Below are 22089 nucleotides of genomic sequence, written 5' to 3'. Positions count from 1 at the left end.
GTTTTTTTTTTTTTACTTTTGTAAATGGTAGAGTTGAAACATATGGCAAGACCTCTCTTTTCCAATACAACAGATTAAAATCTTGAATAAATATGTTGAAGCAGATTGATGGATGCACTGGCCTTTTGCTTCCACTGTGCCTTCAGCAGGTTTAGCAAAGATTATTCTGTCATTTCTTGACTACGATATATGACCGAGCTAGCAAGGTGATACCGTTTCACCCACTGATTAGTATTTGCTCAGGAAATACAAGCGGCCAAAGACAAATTCCTTTCTATCCCCAGAGATAGTGAAGAATTCCTGTATTTAATGCCCAACCCAAAGCCTCAAGGGAAAGATCTTTGTGATTTCAGTGGATTTGGGTCTACGCCTTGTGAGGGCAGAAATTATAACCATGTTGACTTATTCAGATAAATATTTACTTAACATAAACACAATCTGAAAGCATCTTCTTTTTTTGCCTTTGGATTTACATACACAGCGTGGCTGAGGGCTGATGTGAGAAAACTCTGGGCAAGGGGCTGGCTCAGGCAGTTTGGTTTATATCTGGACATTTGTGGAGAGCACCAAACGGATGGCGTGGGGGACTGACATTGGCCATCCACAGAGCCGTTTGCATCGCCGGCCGCTCTGCCAGCATGTTTCAGCTCTACCCAGGAAGGATCTGCTTCCAGATCCTCCCTGCTGGGATTGCCAGTGAAGCTGCCAAGTAAATCTAAGACAAAACCCACTGACACCTCCTGTGTACTGAAGGTCTCTGTCTGCCATCAGATGCTCAGTCATTTCAGACCCAGGACTCTTTTTCTTTGGTTGTTAACCGAGACAGAGGTTGTGTTGCCTTTGTACCAAACCCAGCAGATTAGTTTGTGCCTGCCGAGTGTGGATTTGGGATAACAACTGTATAATTTCAAACAGACTTTGGGTTTCTGTCCCTGGGTGCCGTTGCTTTTGCCTTTCACAAACTTTTTTTCCAAAGTATACTCAATGGGGATAGTCATGCCATTTTTTTAATTTATTTTTTCAAGCATTTATCAATCATTCCCTTTGTTTCCAAAACTAGACCAGGTTGGGAAACTGATCCGAAAAGTACATACGAAATAAAAGGTTGGATATTATGATAGCCTGTGCCAGGAATATAGTAAATAACCAGTGTCCTTGAATTTGCACCAAGGTGGCTGACTTAATCAAAAAGCCGTTCTGCTCGCTGTTACTGACTTGATATGCTTTTATCGGCTGGCAGCAGGGAAGAGGAGAACAACCATGAAGAACATGGAGCGACACAGTCACAGTGCATACAAAATACACCAGGAAACCACTCTACGTCTGGATAAAAGAATGACACCGCAGGTCAACCTTGATTAGAGCGATGGAGGAGGTCGGAGGGGCACTGGAAGAATGAGGCCAAGGTAGTACATCACTATGGTGAATCCAGGGGATTTATTGCAGTTTAGTGACAAGCTTGAGAGGTGTCATAAGCCCTTTTCAGTAAGTCTGTGCTCTGAACCAATTGTAATTTGGTTTAAATCAATTCAGCGTAGCACGAAATGCCTAGAGTCAAAAGTGAGATTGGTTCAATAGCGTTCTGCATGTCAGGTAGGATGATCTATTCATCAGTAATGAGGGAAATGGGGTGCCTTTGTGCCTTAGCCTGATTCACTGAAGATTAAAACAAGGTTATTAAATATGTGCTTTATAAGAACAACTAAAAGAGTGCTATAGATTGTTTTGCACTGGTGTACTCTGTAGCATTAAAATCCCTCACAGAACAACCCAAAACCACAACCTTTTTTAACTGTGTAGGTGGGAGGGGTGGGAAATAATAAGATTTGTGTGAAATATATACAAAATACAATTCTAAGTGTTGTAAGAAATTTTTATCTTGTGACTCCAGAACACTTTAAACAGGGTGAATGCAGTTGTTTTCTTCTCCTTACAGTACAGCAACTGTGGGTTGTACCTCCAGTGGTGATCAGTGCATGGAGCTGGTCTCTGATTCCCACTTCGGTGCCTTTTCCACCAGGCAGAGGCACCTCATGTTAAAAGAGGGCTAAGACTCCTGGGGTAATTTAGATCTTTTATGAACAAGCTTAGTTCCCATTTCCATATGTTAGTGAGTGACAGCACCCACCTAATCATCTACATAATTTTCTGTAAGGAGCTAATAACACACTCATCAAAATTTTGAGTCAACAATGCTTGAACTTTGCCTGCACAGTATGCATTTTGTGGGAGGCAAAAAACCCCCCCAAGCCTGCATGTTAAAGCAGTCCTTGCTGCTGATGTAAATACACATCTGAAATGGTGTAAATTTACTACTTGTCGTGAACCTTAGATGAATCAGGATCCCTCCTGATAATAGATGAGAAAAAGACTGCTTTTTCTGCAGCCAGGAGCCTCTACTCAAAGAGAGGAAAGGCACATCTCCCAAGAAATAAAATAATAATTAAAACAAAAAAAAATTTGGTGAAAAAGCTGAATCCTGCCAAGATCTTTTTACTATTTGGAATTAACAGTGTCTTAAATTGGGATGAAGGTTATTCTACCAGAAAAAGTCATACTCTCAGATAGACTGTTGTCTCTAAACTGCAATATGAAAGTCGCTGTCAAAACCCAAAGGATGAGTCTGAAGACCCAGCCCAAAGGTTTTTTTGTGTACAAACCTTCTTCCACACTTTATATAAATGATTAGAAACCTCGCCAGCAGCCTTGGTACAGAGAGAAATAAACAGAGTGCTTCATTAAAAATGAAAAGAGAACCAGACTGGAGAGCCATGTGGGAGCAATTACATTTAAAGTCTCAATTAACCCATTAACAATTATCATTCGGCGTCAAGCCAGTGTACGCAGAGTAAGGGACAACAATGTCTCCAGCTGACATGAGCTGGTGGTGTTACCTGGGTTAGGGATTTTTGGATGCCCACAGCAACCAGCTCCTGGGGGCTCCTGTGTTGCCCGTTGGAAGCCCATGTTTGGTGGCTGAGGGCCAGGGCAAGGCCATCCTGCCTCCCTCCAGGGCCCTGCAAGACCCCCTCAATCTCCAGCACAGATCCTGGTTGACCATGATGGGGTTCAGATGCCAGCAGCAGTGCTGTCCGGCTAGAGTAAAACATGGCCAAAAGCATCCGTGACTTTGGGCCTTTTCCTATGGTCTCTGCAAGTCAAGGAGCACTCCCTGCTTTACACCTCTGCATCTTCAGGAGAATTTATAAGTGGTAAAGTAAGGAAAACAAGACCTTTGACATGGATTTTTTTTTCCCAGAGGCATGCTTCCCTGAGTGTCCTGAAGGAATGTGAATTTTATTTGTCTTTTGTTTGAATGCAGAACCAGTTTCTGAAATTGTATCATGCAGAACTTTCTGTTTTCAAACAAAGATGCTACAACTCACTCAGTCCCGTGTAGTCTCATCATTTCAGTGCAATTTATGATAAGCAGTTAGGGATGTAAGAGAAAAATAACTGATATAATCTCAAAAACATGAAGAATTTTTAATATCTCAACTCTTTTTGGGGTTATTACTCAATCACCTTCTTTCCTCTCTCCCTCATGTCACATTTATTAAAAGACGTACATGTAAGATAAGCCTAGGTTTTATCTATATACACGAACTTACCAGACTAAGTTACAGTGGCATGAACTGAGGATAATGTGCACTTAAAATAATTATTCCCATTCAGACAATTATTGCCAGTCCCAAATTCCCATCCCATACCTTGAAATGCAAAGTACACATTGTAAAATAACAAAACAATCTTAGTAGCTCTGTTTTAACTTTGACTTAAATAATCTTGTGAATAGTGGTTTTTACGCCAAGCACGGGAGATCCAAGCTGCAGAGAATGGACTCTCTTATGCCCCTGTCAAATTAGAGTTTTGTCATTGTTTTACAAACGATCTGGTTACCTTTTCTGTTCCTTCCTCTTTGAGGCTAATTATGTCCAAATCAAAATCTTTCCGCAAGCCGTCTGTTTTGTTGAAGGTTATGCGCCCTGTCAGGCCATCCCAGCGTGCCTGCATGAACACAAAAACATTCTTCCCTGTAATGATTAGTAGGAACTACTCTGAAGCCATAAAAAATATTGCATTTTAAATTAACGGCAGCATTGAATCACTTCCAAATAGTTTTTTAAACATATGTAGCTTTGTTATTTTGATAAAAAACACTTTCCTCATCTTTTTTGTTATCTAGTTTCTCTTCAATATGTTTTGCATTTTACGATCAGGCACAAGTTTGTGACAGCTTATATATATTGATTTACATATGTCTAGTACTGTATATATAAAGATACAGTGAAGAGAAAGAAAGAGAATAAAATATGTATTACATGTGCCCAAAGACAAGACAGTTTTGCATTGCCTAAGTAGAATCATAGAATCATAGAATCTTCATGGTTGGAAAGGACCTTTGAGATCATCGAGTCCAACCATACACACACAAAAAAAACCCCTACAATCTCTGTTACTAGAGCATGCCCTGAAGTGCCAAATCTACACGTTTCTTAAATACCTCTAGGGATGGTGACTCAACCTCCTTTCAGGTAGTTGTAGAGGACAATGAGGTCTCCCCTCAGCCTCCTCTTCTCCAAACTAAACATGCCCAGTTCCTTCAGCCTCTCCTCATATGACCTGGTCTCCAGACCCCTCACCAGCCTGGTAGCTCTCCTCTGGACCCACTCCAGCACTTCAATGTCCCTCTTGTACAGACGGGCCCAGAACTGAACACAGTACTCGAGGTGAGGCCTCACCAGTGCCGAGTACAGAGGTACCATCACCCTCCCTACTTCTGCTGGCCACGCTATTCCTGATACAAGCCAGGATGCTGTTGGCCTTCTTGGCCACCTGGGCACACTGCTGGCTCACGTTAAGCTGGCCGTCCACCAGCACCCCCAAGTCCTTTTCTGATGGGCAGCTTTCCAGCCACTCTTTCCCAAGTATTCACTAAGAAATTAAAAAAGGAGTCTGCTTTGCCTGAGCTTTGGGTCTGAACCTTGGCATATAACAGTTTAAATCCACCAGCCTTGCTGGAGTGATCCTCTTTACCCCCGACAAGGACCTTTTAATTTCTCCATGATGAATGGCAAACTAATGGCAATTGGTGCTGAATGGGAGTCCCCAGAAGGTCTTTAATGAATGAAGGTGGCTAACTAACCCAAATCACCAAAGCTTTCTCAACACTTCATAGAATCACAGAGTGGTTTGGGTTGGAAGGGACCTTAAAGATCATCCAGTTTCAACCCCCCTGCCATGGGCAGGGACACCTCCCACTAGACCAGGCTGCTCAAAGCCCCATCCAGCCTGGCCTTGAACACCTCCAGGGATGGGTCATCCACAACTTCTCTGGGAAACCTGTTCCAGTGCCTCACCACCCTCACAGGAAAGAATTTCTTCATAATATCTAAATTAAATCTCCCCTCTTTCAGTTTAAAACCTTTACTCCTTGTCCTGTTACTACACTCCCTGATCAAGAGTCCCTCCTCATCTTTCCTGTAGGCCCCCTTTAGGTACTGGAAGGCTGTTATAAGGTCTCCTTAGAGCCTTCTCTTCTCCAGGCTGAACAACCCCAACTCTCTCAGCCTGTCCTCATAGCAGAAGTTCTCCAGCCTTCTCATCATCTTTGTGGCCTCCTCTGGACCCACTCCAACAGGTCCATGTCCTTCTTATGTTGGGGACTCCAGAGATGGATGCAGTCCGCCAGGTGGGGTCTCATGAGTAGAGGGGCAGAATCACCTCCCTCAACCTGCTGGCCAAGCTTCTTTTGACGCAGCCCAGGATGCGGTTGGTTTTCTGGGCTGTGAACACGCATTGCCAGCTCATGTTGAGCTACTCATCAACCAACATCCCCGAGTCCTTCTCCTTAGGGCTGTTCTCAATCCGTTCTCCTCCCAGCCTGTATTTGTGCTTGGGATTGCCCCATTACCCCTGGGATACCCATCCCATTACCCCTGGGATGCTTCAGTTGTGCATTTCCTAGTATTGTGTGATAGATACTGCCCCTGCTTCTAAGGGCCCGTAAATCCAGATTTCTCCAGGAAGGTATAAGTGAAAGAAGGGGTTTTGTCATTCTTCCCTGGTTTCCTGGACAGGTTGTGATTAAATCTCCCCCACCAGCACTGGTCTCCTGATGTCCTTGGACCTTGCTGCAAATCCCAGCTGAATTGTTTCACTAATCCCTACTCAGCTTGCATCACGAGGAAGAAGGCACAAGTTCCCGTGTAAGCAAATGAGGTGTATCATTCCTAATAGGAGCACTGCCACTGCCTGTGCTCACAGATGTTGATGGCATAATGATGATGGCTCTAAAAGCAGGCTTTCAGGAAAAATTCACCCAGTCACAGAGACCTAATAAAAACTTTGTAGTGTAAGATAACACACAAGTCTTACGTGAGAGTTTGAAGTACAGCATACACGTTGCATATGATCGGTTTTCATCCAGGCAGCATTTTACTGTTCTGTCATAATTCAGTAAAATCACTTTTTTCTTGTTTTAAACATTAGAATCAGGAGTAAGTTAAAGTGGTGGACTTTGTGCATCAGCCCATATAGCCACGATGATTCCCTGTGCTGGGAAGGATTCCCATCCTTCACAGCAACAGGATCAATGTCCAGAAGTAACTTCCTCTGCAATTTAAGTTTTCTGTACCTTGTAGGCTTCCCAGCAAGCTCACTTTCTTTTAAATGAGAGCTATCTGTCTCTCATATAGCCCCCATTTTGTCCCCAAAGCTGAAGCTTATCTATAAAAGAAGGTATTTGATGGATTTCAAACTGCAGATGATTTTTCTAATCTATTTTTGGGAGCTCCCACATTAGATTAAATTCTTGAAAGATACAAGAAAGGCTGATGATAAATGATGGCAGAGTTCCTTCATGTGTGTCAGCCATATAATTCTTAAATTACAAGCTTTTCTATTGAGCATTGTTATTTGCTTCATTTAATTTCTTGTAAACAGATGACATAAGGAAAGCTGCATTAAAAATCAGCAGTTACAGACCGGTGTCTTCCCTTCCTGTTAAATCTAAATTCTAGCTCTGAATCTGCAGGATTTAACCTCAGATGCTGGGGTGTTATCACCATGTGTCTCAGAAAAATTCAGTCCATCTAGAATTTTGTGGAAATATAGCAGGATTTCTAAGCATGCTTAAGTAGCACAAGAGTGGAAAAGTGCAAATGCAACAAATTTTCCATGAGACGTTCTATCTTAATGACATGGGAACATACGAAAATCGCAGCTGTAAACAGTGAAACACTTGCGGTTTTGTATGCTGATATAATTAAGATAGCAGGAGGGGACACGTATGAATGCATTTCATTATGTAATATCTCTTTTCTAGTCTGTCTTTTTATTACTCTGACATGACCCCTATCTCTTATTCATAAAGATGGAACATTTTTTAAAATATGATCTTTAGAGATCAATTCCTCCTCAGAGGGCAATTTGCTTCTGTGAAATGCTCACATTTATTGATTACATATCAGATGCTCAGCTTCTCTGCTAACGTGATGCGATCTTGAATAAAGGAAGCAATATGTTATTTTTGGAAATGGTACCAGGAGCATACACGTCCAGTCTTGTAAAAAAGATTAATATGGTGAAATGCTAGCTCACTTTTTAAAATAGGCTTTGGTGCTTCTACCCTGCACTAAAGAAAGAAATGTAAGGAAAAGATGTTACAAGCTGCATAGGTGTATGCTTAAATTTCAAGATAGCAGAGAAGTGCATATAGCCTTCGTCTAACTTAAGTCCCACTTAGACCATCAAATAATGACCCAAATGTGACTTAAATTATAAACAGGAGTCAGGGAGTGCTTCTCAGAAGAGTTAAACTTAAATGTTGAAGGGGTTTTTCAGACCCTAATTGTGAGGCACAGCCTCAAACACCATTTGAATTCTAAGTTTACTTTCTGATTTTTATTGGTATTTGAGTCCAGTGAGCTTAATTTAATTTCTGACTTCAAGACAGTCGTGGTGTTTGTGTGTGCAGCACGTCTAGACAGACCTGATCAGAAACAAAAGTTTTCTTTAAGAAACAAAAGGAGGGATGAGCTAGGAACCTACAGTCCATCCCAGGCCTTCCAAAGCCTATGGTAAAACTTCCAAGCTTTTAATATGATTTGAGTCCTAAAGCACAACTGCCTGCTGCATGCAAAGGCAGTGAAATGTGTCATTGTTCCAAAAATCATAGCTGTGTGCCACCACTTCTAGATGCCTGTCAGGCAAATCAGGGATGCAGGTACCTATTAGGCACTGTGTTCAGGCAAACAGAATAGGCAGCAGTCGCACAGTTCTCAAATGCAATTAACAAACAGAAATGAAGCAGAACTTCCTGAATAGTCAGAAACCACACAACTGTTTGATACAGCAATGAGATTTTGTGCTTTTAGATGCAAGATTTATAGCAATTTTAATGTTTCTAGTGACACTCGATGTTAAGTGTTACAGGATATAATAAAAGTTGAATCGGAACCTAATCATGTAATTCATCAGAAGAAATTGCTTTTTTGCACTCTGTCCTTGCTTTAATATTAGAAGAACTAAGGGCACAATTTGAAACTCTTGCAGAGAGAATGTGTTTTCGATTTTGTTTGTATAATTTTGAGTATAGCTTGCAGCTTAATTAAAAAATGTGATTTTCAGTGGCTTCTGTTTGTAACGTTCTTTCCTTGTCTGAGATCTTATTTATACAAGGTTGCAGGCTGTCTCTGACAACAGAACCATGAGGAAATGCTGTTCTTTTGGGAGTTTGCTTAGCAGCAGAAGGGCAATGCAGTGTTCAGCTGAGGACCAAAATAAGGTCTCACAGTCTTCAATACTGAGTTTTATCATATAATTATTATTCCTATTTCTAAGCTGTAAACCCTTGATGACTTTCTCCTGTTTATTAAACAAAATGAGGAATTAACCCAATATCTTGATTTCAACTGGTAGTTGAGAAGCAAACCATACAGAACCAGCAGCTACTAAGACCCTTTCTTACTAAGCGTTGAAAAGGTAGTAGATGGAAGAGATTACAGCTAAGTCTTCAGTCCTCTCTGAAGGCTGTCAGGTACCTGACATGGCAAAAATATCCAAAGCATCCTAATTAAAACTGTGAAACTTTCTATTTTTTCTACTTTAAAAAATTAAGATTGTGGGTAAGCTGCAAACTGACATCTGGGGTTAATTATTCAGATTAGAATATTGGTTTCCATATAAATATATTGATGGAAAATAATGATGACTGGAAAATGAAGCTGACTCAGCTTCTACTTCAGCTTCAAACACTCCAGAAGTTTGCTATCAATTCATACCACCATCACATGGTCTTTATATCAATTTTCAGACCATCATCTTGAATCAATTACTATAGCAGCCTTAGTTTCAGCCAAAGCCAACCAAGGGTTCAATCACAGAATCAATTAGTTCAGCTTCTGCCAGACTTACTAAGGTAAAACAATAGGTACATTTCATATTCTGGTTTTTTTTTGTCTCAACCAGACCTCACTTTTATTTCCAGATTTGTATTAGCAAGGTATAACTAGATCAAGAAATCATAATGCAAGGTGTATATAATGCATTGACTGAGTAAATACTCAGCTTTATGATATAGCCTCAATGGGATATAGCCAATTTTGTAGATACTTAATTGCACTACTGTACACAAAAGTGTCGGTCTTTCTCATTGTTTGCATTTTTATTATGTATTTGTTTTTTTCTTAGTCAATATATGTTTATCCAAATATTTTAGTAAACTGTTTATCTGCCTATGGCATATTTCTCTTTCTGAGTCCAGTGTCACAGTGACAAATACTGGATAGCTGTGTTTCAAATTAGAAAACTAGTTTTTTCAAGGTCTTTTTAAAGTGTTCAAAGTGCCCTCACAATAAAAGCATGCAAAGGCATAATCTTGTTTTAACTTTTTAAACTATTATGTTTAATAACGTTTCATAATGTGCAGACATCTCCGCTCCTTTATTAATCTTCCACTTATTCCAATAACGTGTGAAATAAAACAGTTTTTCTGAACCTGTGCTGTAGACCTCCACTTGTAATTAATCAAGCAATCTCTTTAGAGTTCCAAACTCAAGCTTTAACCTTTTATTGTTCCCACTGTTCAACAAATAAGACGCCCCATTTTGAACGTATGTCCAGAGCTAATGTTAGAAGAAAACATCTGAAACACAAATATGCACCCACAAATGCAAATAAAACTGTAACTGTATCACAGAATATGTGTACATATTGAATCTGCTCTAAATGGTATAAGGAGAAACTGTCATAACTCTTAACAATTTTTAAAAATATATAGACAAAAGGAGATGATAAAACTTCTGAGCGAAAAGCCAAGAAGAGCTATTTTAGCACAATATTGTGGCAGAAAATGAACTGTTCTGTTGTTCAGCTCCAAACCCCTGCACAATACCAGGCTCAAGCCTGGCTTTGTGCAAGATATTCAGACACTTTGCATCTGCCACTGAAGCCTGAATTATTGTTTAATATGAAAGTATTGTAAACGGATGATAAACAATGTCTTACGTGAAGACTATTCTTGAATATAAGTGCAATGCTAAATGACAGCCGCCTTCATTCAAAAGCCTTACAATGCATCAGGGCACACAAAAAAAAAACCCTACTGCAATTGACTTGAGAAATTCCCAAAGTAGACAATGGGTCATGTGTAGTTATTTATTTTGTAAAACTGTCTGTATCTTTAAGTGCCTCTCTCTTTTTCTTTTTTTTTTTTTTCCTCTTGCTGTTTATGTGTAACTTGAACATTTGGAAACCTTGCCCTAAAGGCATGCAATTAGCAGCGTTTTTTCTACAGATTTAATGGGAGCTTGGAACAGAAATTGGTTATCTGGACTCTTCAGTATGGGAGAAGGACATTCAGAAGCTAGAGTGAAGTCTAATCGAAGATAAGGATATTTTCCTGTCTACTCAGTTTTGTCAATGGGATTATCTTGACCTTTGGTAGGTTGCTTTCCCAAGCGTGTTCAAGGTAACCTACAAAGGCAAGTATTTGGACTGATTTTTTTTCCCTTCGTTTTAATGATGGATATATAGGCCAACTGTATCTGTATTTTTAATTTTTGGTATCATGATTTATTTGTTTATGTATTATCAGAGATTACTAGGCAAAACTGAACATCAGTTATTGATTTAATGTACTTTATAATTAACCACAGTTGTGAAGTAAAAGGTATTATCTTACATCACAATCATGCTGGTGTTTTTCTTTCTTTTTTTAATGATGAATGAAACATAAAGAAAAAATTATCGGCAATCATCTGATCTGGAATTCAGGAAGCATAAGTATTCAACTCCCCAAATTATGTTTGCTCATTTACCATTGCACAGAGGCAGAAACATACTAACATCATAGTCTTTTTGTACCTCTATATATTTTAAAATGAATGCATTATGTGTTTGCACTGAGATTGAGAAATTTGTTCTGCTTCTGTGCTGGTCTACCAAAATGAGCAACTTGAAAGGAAAGCAGTCTTGTCCCGAAGAGGGACTTAGCATCATATTTTCCTTTAGCCACCATCTGACTAGAACATTTAACTTCACCTAAACATTAGCAACCTACAGTGAACGACAGCAAAGCAACCTCTGCAAGTGCTAGTGTCTCCATGCCACTTCTGCAGATGAGTACACATGGGGATCTCATACCAGGTGTACCAGAATGACAGACCCATTCTGTTTAATCAGCGTTACCTGCTTATAAAGAAGGTGAACACCTACTTTAGTTTTGAACTGATAATCCGAAATTTCTGACAAGGGCTGTGGTGCTAACTGACATCCAAATGCAGGGGTGGGCGATGATTTCTCCTCCATTTGGTCTTAGACTTGTTAACTTCAGAGCATCAGAGCAGAACTCTGATGGTTACAGAATTATTGACAATGATTGATGCACATATACAAGGGACATCAATTGTGTTGTGTGACGGCAAGGGACAAGACAGTGTGTGAGCTCTTTTTCTGATGGGGATTTTTTTTCCCCACTCCAAACTATTGCTTCTTGACTACAGAATCAGGTATCTGAAAAATCTATAAAACTTAGGCATACCTAAACCTACTGTGGCTACATGCTCAGAATACCACAGATCACTTTTCTACCACAAAATCTTCCAAAAACATAAATAACAATACCACTATATACTAACCAGAATGGTAATGACTATGGAAAAATTTACTTTAGTTTTCCTTTGATTTTCTTTCCTTTTGGAAGAGAAAGCCCCTGCTTTATTAGAATTGCAGAGACAGTTGATAGATTTAAGTGATAATGATATTGCTTCTAGTTACAGTGGAAATCATAATGTGCTCTGAGCCACACATCAACTTATGAGCTCTTACAATTAATCCTCTTATTAAAAGAGATCCTCAAGGATTACGGAATATAGTGAGTGCGTGTATGAGTTTTCCATTATCCTAGTCCAAATCCAGCATAACAGATGTAATAAAAAGAATTTCAGCATTCCCCATTACAGGGTTTTATCTACCCCACTGAAAATCATGATGCTTCATAGTCTCTTTACTTGGAAGAGGTCCAGGACTGGAACAGTCTGGGCACTGGAATGTAAAAGAGGAGGTGGGGGGGAGGCTTGTTCTTGTTTAGGCAGCTGTTTTAAGACTGAGCACACCCCTGCCTTGAAAGAGAAGAGAGGAATGGTGGGTAAATAGAGATGGGGGATTTCTTAGGAAAGTCACAGGCTGTTCCATGAGCTGCTCAACAGCACACATTTCCAAAGCAGTGGCTGAGATTAATGACGTTCAGGAGTAGTCATAGGAAAGATTTTCAGTGTGGCAAATTTGACAAATGAACCCTGAATACTTGAGGATAACAGCTTAGGTGGTTTCGTTTCAGAGCATATGTTTGAAAAGCCTTTGAGTTCCTTTAAAGCTTACACCTACCAGCTTGCTTTACACCAATACCAGAGATGAGGGAGTGAGCGTGTGGAACTGGAAGGGAAGGTCAAACCTTGCCATCCATTTTTTCTAGAAAGAGCAGAGTCTGTCTTACCATTCATGAACATGACTGTCACTGAAGTGTCTGGGTGGGATTGCTGTTGACTATGAACTTGGAAAGCGTAACTTTACACTACTGTGCTAATGGGGATTGGGCACCTCTCGCACCGCTTGTACAGGCAAGACAGTACATAAAGAAATCCTGTTCCACACAGCTAACAGGCTAAATACACTAAAAGTAGACAAAAGCTGTCATCCGTCTCTTACAGAGGGGAATCACAGCATTTCCAGCTACAGGACTTCTTCACCTAGGTTTTAGGTCCTGCTGCTTTTGTTTTAGAGTGGTGTGGTAGCTACAAGCTTGGATGGTGAACAGCCTGATCATGTCAGCACATTGGAAATGCCTACCAAACAGTGACCAGTTTTGCCTTATCAGGTAACCACGGCACAGGTTTTGGAGCTGTCCTGAAGTGATTTGCTCATGGTTGCACAGAGTCTGCGGCAGAGCCAGGAGCCAAATCCAAAGCTCTGGCACTCCCACCCATCATCTTGAGTGGGAAATGTCCTCCCCAACAGAGCTGTTGTTCTATCTGTAATGGAATGACAGCAACCCATTGAACAACGGAGATGACAAGGAGCCTGTGGGGGCTTCATGTGGTGCAAAGCACTGTGTCATTTCCACCTGACATAATGGGACCCAAGTGTTGGCAAATCTGTGAATGAGTAAGTATGGGGTGGTGTAGTTGAGGAACAGATTGTTTCAATGAGAGTACACTGCTCCAAAACCTAAATCATCTGCATTTGTTATCTTGTAAGCTGTTTGAAGCAAAGACTGCAGACTGAATGGTTCGACGGTGATGTGACTAGGGCTCCTGGGAGCTTTTCCAATACAAATATCATCTAGTTTAGGCCATGCACTAACACTTCAATTGAAATACCAGTGTGGTGTAAATGATGAGCACTTTTAGTAGGCTAGGACATATAAAATATGTTCTGAAGAAAGGTTTTGCATAGCAAATATCAAAATATCCTGCACATATTCAGATAAAATCACTTTCTAGTAGTTCTTGCTCATTTTTCGTAAACAAATCTACTTTCCAGGTAATATTTAAGAAAGTAAAAATGGAAAGGAATAAAATACATATAATCTTTTAGTCAGATTTCTTGTTTTGATTTTAGATATCATACTATCAGAACCTTTAAAATAATTTTTTATCAATTCAACATGTATTTATTCTTAGTATGCAAGTTCTTGGACCATTATTTTGCAATCTGTGGATAGATCATTGCATAAATTAAGTGATTTTCCATTTGAAATTTGATTTCAGAATAGGAATCCCTATTGGCATTAACATCAGCCATACATTATCTTCATGGAAAGCTGACCTTTATTTCCTAATAAATCATCGTGGGATGCAAGTCTAGCAGTTGTTTTGTTTGTTCTTTTAATTAAGAGTTTTCAGTTTAAAGCAACAGACAGTAATAGGCTTATATCAGAAACGCATGCATTACTTCATGGGCAAGAAGTAAGTTTTTAAAAAGTAAAATGAAGAAAAATGTTTGTTTTAATGAGAGTAGATCAAATTCTAATATCAAATTATCTGGCGAGAGAAGTCCTACCAAAGTAAATAACTGGTTTTCTTCGGTTTAACTAAATATTGCAGAATCAGAGCCCAGAGAATAAATGCAGCCAGTACACATAGATGCTGTAATTGGATCAACACCAAAACACAACGACAAAGATGCAGCAGAAGAGATGCTATTTTATGTTTTGGAGCTGAAATATTGCCTTCTTTCCCCAGTCACATGCATAGAGATTTCTGTGTTGCAGAAAGATCGTGTGACTGACACGCAGACCTTTCCTCATACGGCAGAGGAGATGGGGAGTTCTTGGGTCTTCTGACATCCAGAGTCTTGTACTGCTCACTTCTTTTTTTGTTCCACCCTGTAGACTTTTAATCCCATGAAAATACTCTTACATGTTGATTTTGGTAGTAATAAAAGACCACGAAACAAAAGAAATATTCTGTTCTCTTACAAGATGTTTTGAGCTCCTTTGTTTGGAGGCGCTGCCAATTTTGACCAAAAAAATTTGATTAACATCTCCCCAGATGGACTGCTTTCCCTTCTGTCTTATTATAAATTTGTACTTTTCATGTAATGAAAAATCTTCAGTTCCTTCTTCTTCCAATGATGTTCTATGTTTGTTTTAGATTTAGTTAGTTATTATCAAGAATCCCCTGAAAATTACAACCTGTGATTTGGTACCAGTTAATCAAGACTTCATGTGTTCCTGCCCTTTCATCAAAATGTTAGTCAGCTCATCAAATTTGGACCAAGTCAACCTGGACGTGGTCATACCATCTTCAACTCATTAGTTCTGTCTTCTCTTCCCTGCACCAGAGCTTCCCAGGAAATCTAGCAGTCCTGAGGATGGTTGCTCGCTGCCTCTGTACCAAGAGAAAAACAAACTGGCAGGTTGTCACCTGCACTGGTGGTCGGAATGAGAGAGTAGGAACTTGCCATCCAACTAAAGTGCTGGATAAACGTCAAATGGTTCAGAGATTTAATGGATATAAACTTTTAAACATTTATGTGATGAAAAAAGCCAATATCTGAGAGCTGCAAAACAGCACTAAAAATGTGAGAAAACAGAGAAATCTACTGCTTTCTTATTGTTGAACAGCCAGATCTAGAAGAACTGTGTATATAGCAGATACCTCAGGACAGACGTGAGTTTCTAAATCATTTGTACGCTTTCAGCACAGGAGAGGTAGTCATGCAGATGGTTTTGGAGGCACGTATGGGCTAGCAGGCGACTAACGCACAGAATCATCTTCACTCAGAAGAATTATTACAAAGAAGTAGAGCCAGAGACTTGAAAGATAGGCAGTCGTGGTACCCATCTTGTTGCTTTTTATGGTTATTAGTTCATTGGTTAATTGGTTAATTGGTTCAACTTAGAGGATTCTCAAGTCTTGCCTGTGATGCAGGTCTTCCCAACTCTTTTTTGTGGTGACTGGAAAATATAATGCCTCCCTGTTTCCTAGTCTTCCTAATTATGCTGATGGAGAAGCCTCTTTCTCTACAGAGCAAGGCTATCATTTGCTTAAATGTATTGAGTTTGTAATTTGGGAATGACACGCTGAATTATCATAATGATTTCAAAAAGCAGGCAAAATAACAACTTAAGATAATAAAGATGTCCTTGTTGCATAATTTCATTTCTTGATGCTGAGTCAGTTTCTGTCCTCTTGCACAGGGAAGGACTGGATAGATCTCCTTTTTTTATTAATTTTACTCTTGAAGCAGACTGTCATCTACAGACCCGAGTCACAAATGCTAGATGCTTTAAAAACTGTAGAATGTGTTCACATCTACATTACTCTTCCTGTATACTAATAAGCTAATTTAAGGTCTTATTTTAAGTCCTTAACAATGAAAAATAGTGTAATAATGGAAGCAGGCTTCTTCAGGGACTTAATTTTACTAGTCCTTGGCTTTGTAGCAGGCTGGAGACATTCTGTGATACATACTATTGATTACTTGCAGAAAAGAGAATCAACTAGCAGAACTATGGAAAACCCTTTATAAATTTTAAGGGAAGAGTTTCTTGAGCTTGAAGGCATATGAGTAAGGCTGGCTTTCCAGTCTAACTGGGACCTCTTCACTCAGAAGAATTATTACAAATGGCTTGAGACAGAGGCTTGAAAGTTTTACAGTCATGGTAGTGCCTGTATGACCAAGTCCACTTATCTTGCTGCTTTCTGTGGTCATTACATTAGCCTACACAAAGAGCTAGTTCCGCTCAGAGGATTCTGGAGAGCTTTTAATGTCACACCATGAAAGGAAGGTTTTATTCCATTACTTGATGCAGAATCTAGATGGATTGCTCTCACTCCTGGTCTCTCCTAACTAGGGGTGCTTGAAATGCATCTTGTCAAAAACACAACATAAACTGAAATGTAGAAGTAAATGCTTCAGAGTTCTTTTAATCTGAGATTTGTGTTTGTGATTCTGTTTGAGGGGATTTAGTAAAGTCACTAAAGATAAAGTCTTCTGCAATACTTCTCTATACAGAAGTTCTTTTAATTGTTACTGGATTTGAGTGAGTGGAGCTCACATTGATTTAGGTGATAATTGAATAACAGACAATCATTATTTGGGGCTTATCTCACACTTTAAAGGGGACATGACCAGGGAATTTGATCATTCAATTATAAACACCTGTTTCATGCTTACACACATTTTTCTGTTAGGATAAGCAGAATCATGCTTTCTCTCCTTATTCCCTTTCTGAAGAATGACCTCCTTTTTCTTTCTAGGCATGGGTAAGATGTAGTCCCTGCAAATGCTTCCATAAGGGCTAAAAGATTAAAATATCATTTAGATATCAATGACATTAGGCTGCTGAGAAAGACAAGCTTCTGACAAGGATTTACTTTTCATTAAAAAGATCTTCATGAGCTATTATGGAAGAGTCTTGATCCCAGACAGTGTATTTTATGTAATATCCTCCTTCGCAGGAACTAGCTGATGACCTTTCTGACCTCAAAGCCAGCCTCAGGGCTGTGGGGCTTTGGTCAGGCTTGCTTTTCTCTGCAAATTTCCAAATGCTTCCTGCAACCAGCATTAGCTCCTGAGCTCTTTAGAGCATAGAAGATTACTCTTTTTGTTGCTGTAATTGATTATTCTGTAGCTTCAAACATTTCTACTGGTGCTTTTCTCCTATAGTCTCTCTGGTAGCACTTCAAGTCTTAGTTATTAAGAAAAATAGGCAGTGGATCTGCTACTCCCATTACCTGCATACTTACCTGAAATGCTAAGGCTGGGGAAGGCGTATTCTCACATTGAACTAGCTATCTTTTGTTTCCACATACTCTGAAAATTCAGAAACCGACTCCAATGTACATGTATTTAGACCACCATAAATCAAAAGGCAGTATTTTGCCCTAGGATCTCCACTTTCCAGTTGCTTTCAAGAAGAAGCTAACCTGTGTGTACCTGAGGATCAGATATGACCTGAACCTTGACTTCCCAACAGGACAGTGACAGGCTGAAAAAAAGTTAATTTATCATCTGCTGAGTGAAGAGACAAGCAGCCTATCAGCTGCTATACAAGTCAGAAGCTTTCCACCTTAACCTCTGCTCATGTCCAGGTGGGTTCTGAGATCCTTTTTATTCCTATCAGCCTAGCGTTTTATAGCTTTAGCCCACAAAGCAAATAAGATGACTGCAGTTCTTATCACGACAGAAATAAAAAGCAAAAACCCACCACAGAGCCACTGAAGTACTTGCTAAGCTCTAGCACCCACAGGACTCGTTGCAGGCAACCTCTTTGTCTGAAACTTGTTTAGACTACCGTACAGAATATTTGTCTTTAGACCCATCTGTAAAATGCCTTCACAGACTGTCAGTACCATATCACAAAATACTAAAATTAAGTTTTATTTATGTGGGTCCAAAGCATCATTCTGCCTGCTTGACTTTTTTTCTCTGTACCTATTCACTTGATTCCTAATTTATACAGTTCATCTATCCTTGTTGAGCAAGCCAGATCCTAACATGAACCGGGGAGGCCCAAATGTACTTGCTATTTAGTTTCCAACACCTGTTATAATCTTTATGGGAAATGTAATACTGCCTTATTAAACATTATCCTGTACTTTTAGCAACTGTCTTTCTTGGCTAGAACAGAAACAGGAAGATAAGGCTCTTGGAGTATTTAAATCAGTGTTTTACTGACCATGAAAGACACTATCTGCAAAGCAATCAGTAATTAGCTCACATATCTCACTCCATGCAAGAGAAGCTAGCTGTACACGATAAATGGAAACTGTATAACTGTTTAAGCTTTGAATTGGATCTGCTGAGGTACGTCTGGTGCTCTTGGTCAAAGTGCTTCTTCTTGCTTAGGATTCAGGATCCTTATGCTATATACTTAGCAGCAACCAAAATAAGTAGGTCACCACTGTAGAATTATGCACGTGCATTCACTGATACAAAGTCTTTCGCTAACTTCCACTTTCATTACAATTATTCTTAAAATGCACCAGAAATTGTATCAGCAGCAATGATACCTCATTTAGTCTGAGGTTGAGAAATACAAGAGCAAAGGTTCCCACTTAGATCAAATCAGAAGGGGAGGAGGAAGATCATCATCTTTATTACAGACACTTGTGGGACAATTTTCTCCTGTCTTTCACTGTTCCTGCTATAGTCTTCCCACCTCCTCCCCAACAGGGGAGCTGAATGAAGCATGGCTGATGTCAGTGTGAGAGAAATAATTTTTACCAACGCTGCTTCCCTGTCTCCTTTGGGTGTTCCCAGGATTGTGTCGCAGTGAGGAAAGTATCTCAAAACTTCCTTAATTCTCAAGTCAGGTCCCTGAGTACTGGGGTGACTCTTGTCTTTTCTTTATACTTTCAAAAAAAGAAGCTTACAAGGAAACCTTAAAATCTATAAAACACGCTGTATGGAGAGTACTGATTCAGTAACTTTCAATCATTTCTGTGTAAGTGAATCACTGTGTCGTATATTGCCTGTGTCAATTCTAAAAAGTTTACTTAGAAAGGTTTGGAGAAGGTGATGACAGCTCTTCTACATGTTCTGTAACCACCACATGTCTTGTCTTTCAGTTTGCTCCTAATATATTCCTCTTTTCAGGTGTATGTCCCGATGTGCTGCCACCACTTACCTTGGACCTCAGCCTACAGGTCCTGTTCCACCTACACAAGTGCTAATGAATGGGGTTTGATAGGAATCACACTGTCATGGACAAGAACTGGAGCAAAAGATGAAATATATACAGGAAACTCCACATAATTTCCAATTTCCATTTCCACACACTTCCCTAAAGGAAAAGTTTAGATTTGAAATTCATAATAAAGACTGAATTTTTGGAAGAGTGAAGGCATTTCAGCTAAAACATGTATTTTTTATCTGTGGATCAAGATAGCTCAGTGATGCATTCTTACGAGATAGCGCATGACTTCATGAAGCAATTTACTTCTTTAGAAACACTGTCTGCAGTATTTTCTGGATATTGTATTATTGTGTGTCCCAATCAAACAACCACAAACCAATTGGAATTAAGTGGTGAAACAAGGACAGAGCTACAGACTCACTTTTCCTTCAATTTCTACAATGCCTGTTGTTAGTTATCTCATATTTTTAGAAATTATAAACATCCACAATAAACACCAACCGAGTAAAAAATGTGGGAAGCCTTACGGTGTGTTAGTGTGAGATTTAATCACACCTTAGGTTTAACAGTTTCTTTTTTTGAAAGACCAGAAAAAGTCTCCACCAAAACACAAGCTACAGCCTTGTGTCTGCAAATCAATGTTTCTCTGCTAGGAAGGTGAGGAAGAATTGGACATCTGAGTGCCAGAAACCAGAACATAGCACATGACAAAGAGCAGGGAGCAGCAAGACAGTCAGTGGGGTAAACAAGAAAGGAAGGATTATGATGATGATAAGCAGATGGTCTACACTTGCCTCTTTTATCAGATTCATAAATCTGGGTCCAAAACGCCACGGCTTGTGTCTGTGGCACTGCAGGGAGCTGACGGTCATTTGGGAGGCACGCTGGGAGGCCACTGCTACCATGTAAACAGCATCGTACATCAGAGCTGCTTCAGTCTGCAAGAAAAAACAGAAAGGCTTTCTTTAATGTATGCCTTTGTGCCCAGTCCCTGCTTTTCTCTGCTGAGAACCATTTCTCTGGGCTGCTGTTATGGAAAAGGCCACTACTGGGCTCTCCATGGAAACCTGAGATGTAACAAAGTCCATGTTTTTTTCAGCTTATATTAATCTGGCCTGGGGCCTTATGGGAGGGCTGCCCACGTGAGGCCCATACTAGCTCCTCATCGCTGCTCTTATCATGGCACTTATGGGATTGCTTTCTTCCCCAAGGGGTAGGCAGGCCCTGCTCTCCAGGGAAATCAATCCCACTGAACTCCTGCTAGGCATCCCACCAGACAGGTATCTACTGCCTCTAAGTGTCTACTGCTCTCAAGGACCTTGGCTTTTGGCATGAATACGTGCAATGGTCCTACCAAGATTTGGCCAGAGCTCCTCCCCTGCCATAACTCCCATGCCATCTTAGAGAAAGATTAACCGTCCTTTCGAGGTGCCTTTTTTGGTGTTGAAGTTGGACTTACACATCTATCTTCTGTTGTCTAAGAGAGGACAGATGAATACAGCCCTTAGATACCTAAACATTACTAAAATTACTGGATGCTGGTTGTCCACCTGTGTTTCCTCTGAGAATGGGTTTATTGGTTTAAAAGCATGCCCAATAAGCCTCAAACTGAGATCGCACACTCTGTCATCCTTTATCACTGGGAAGTTTTAGAAAAATCTTGTCTTCACCTGCACTGTGCTTCAGTGCTCTCATGTGTGAGGTGGGAATGGCCATGTTTCGCTTAATGCACAGGGGTGCTGTAAAAATGAAGGGCGTAATTACCTTTCTTGTAATGCTACTGAATAATTAAGTAGGGCTTTAAAAACAAGTACTAACTCTGCAGATGAGAAACTGGATTCATTTATATGATGTGCAGAGCTAATCCATTTTTTATTCCTTTCCCATGCAATTCCTTTGGGAAATTAACAGATTTGATTCTTTGTCTGTTTCATTTACCTAAGTAAATTACAACAGCATCAGTCTTATCAGCATTGGAGTTTTTTGCTGGCAATCAAATGTGATCTGAATTTATCAACTAATCTTACTATACTGCAGATGTGGAATTGCTCTCGACACGCTAGTCAGGATCTGCCCAAAACAATGCTCCCACAATCGGAGTAAATTGAAAACATTCTAAAAGGTGAGGCAGGCAGGAGGAAACAATAACAGCTGTTCTCAGACTCAAGTGTCTTAAAACAGAGAGTTGTTCCAAGCAGACCTGGAGACTAACGGCCTGATGCAAAATCCCTCAAAATCAATGGAAAGATTCCCATCAATGTCAATGGACTTCAGATGAGTTTTTACATTAGACTGGGAACACGTCCATTCAGGATTGATTATTGCTTGATCGCTGGAGTCCCAGCCTGCCTGTGTCCCAGGTCTAGAGACTCTGGACACACTTGGTGAAAATGCTTCAGTGCACCTCACCTTAGGGTCATATCTGGGACCACTGGTGCTTT

General features: G+C 39.9%; 1 protein-coding gene across 6 annotated transcripts in view; it reads right to left on the bottom strand.

The window, feature by feature from the left end:
- Positions 1-22089, bottom strand: part of GRIK1 (glutamate ionotropic receptor kainate type subunit 1) — a 174346-nt gene that overhangs the window by 33462 nt on the left and 118795 nt on the right. For all 6 annotated transcript variants that reach the window (XR_008466406.1, XM_054201258.1, XM_054201267.1 and 3 more), the window contains exons 7-8: positions 20443-20586; positions 3901-4008 (exon numbers count right to left, since the gene is read on the bottom strand). Coding sequence is in view for 5 of the 6 variants with exons in the window: in XM_054201258.1 (XP_054057233.1) it covers positions 3901-4008; positions 20443-20586 (252 nt within the window). In the remaining variant the exon portion in view is untranslated. The remainder of the gene's footprint in view (positions 1-3900; positions 4009-20442; positions 20587-22089) is intronic.

The sequence above is a fragment of the Rissa tridactyla genome, chromosome 1, assembly GCF_028500815.1.
Source record: "Rissa tridactyla isolate bRisTri1 chromosome 1, bRisTri1.patW.cur.20221130, whole genome shotgun sequence".
NCBI classification, from domain to species: Eukaryota; Metazoa; Chordata; class Aves; order Charadriiformes; family Laridae; genus Rissa; species Rissa tridactyla.
The sequence above is the reverse complement of the archived record's forward strand: the minus strand, read 5'-3'. Positions and strand labels throughout refer to the sequence as shown.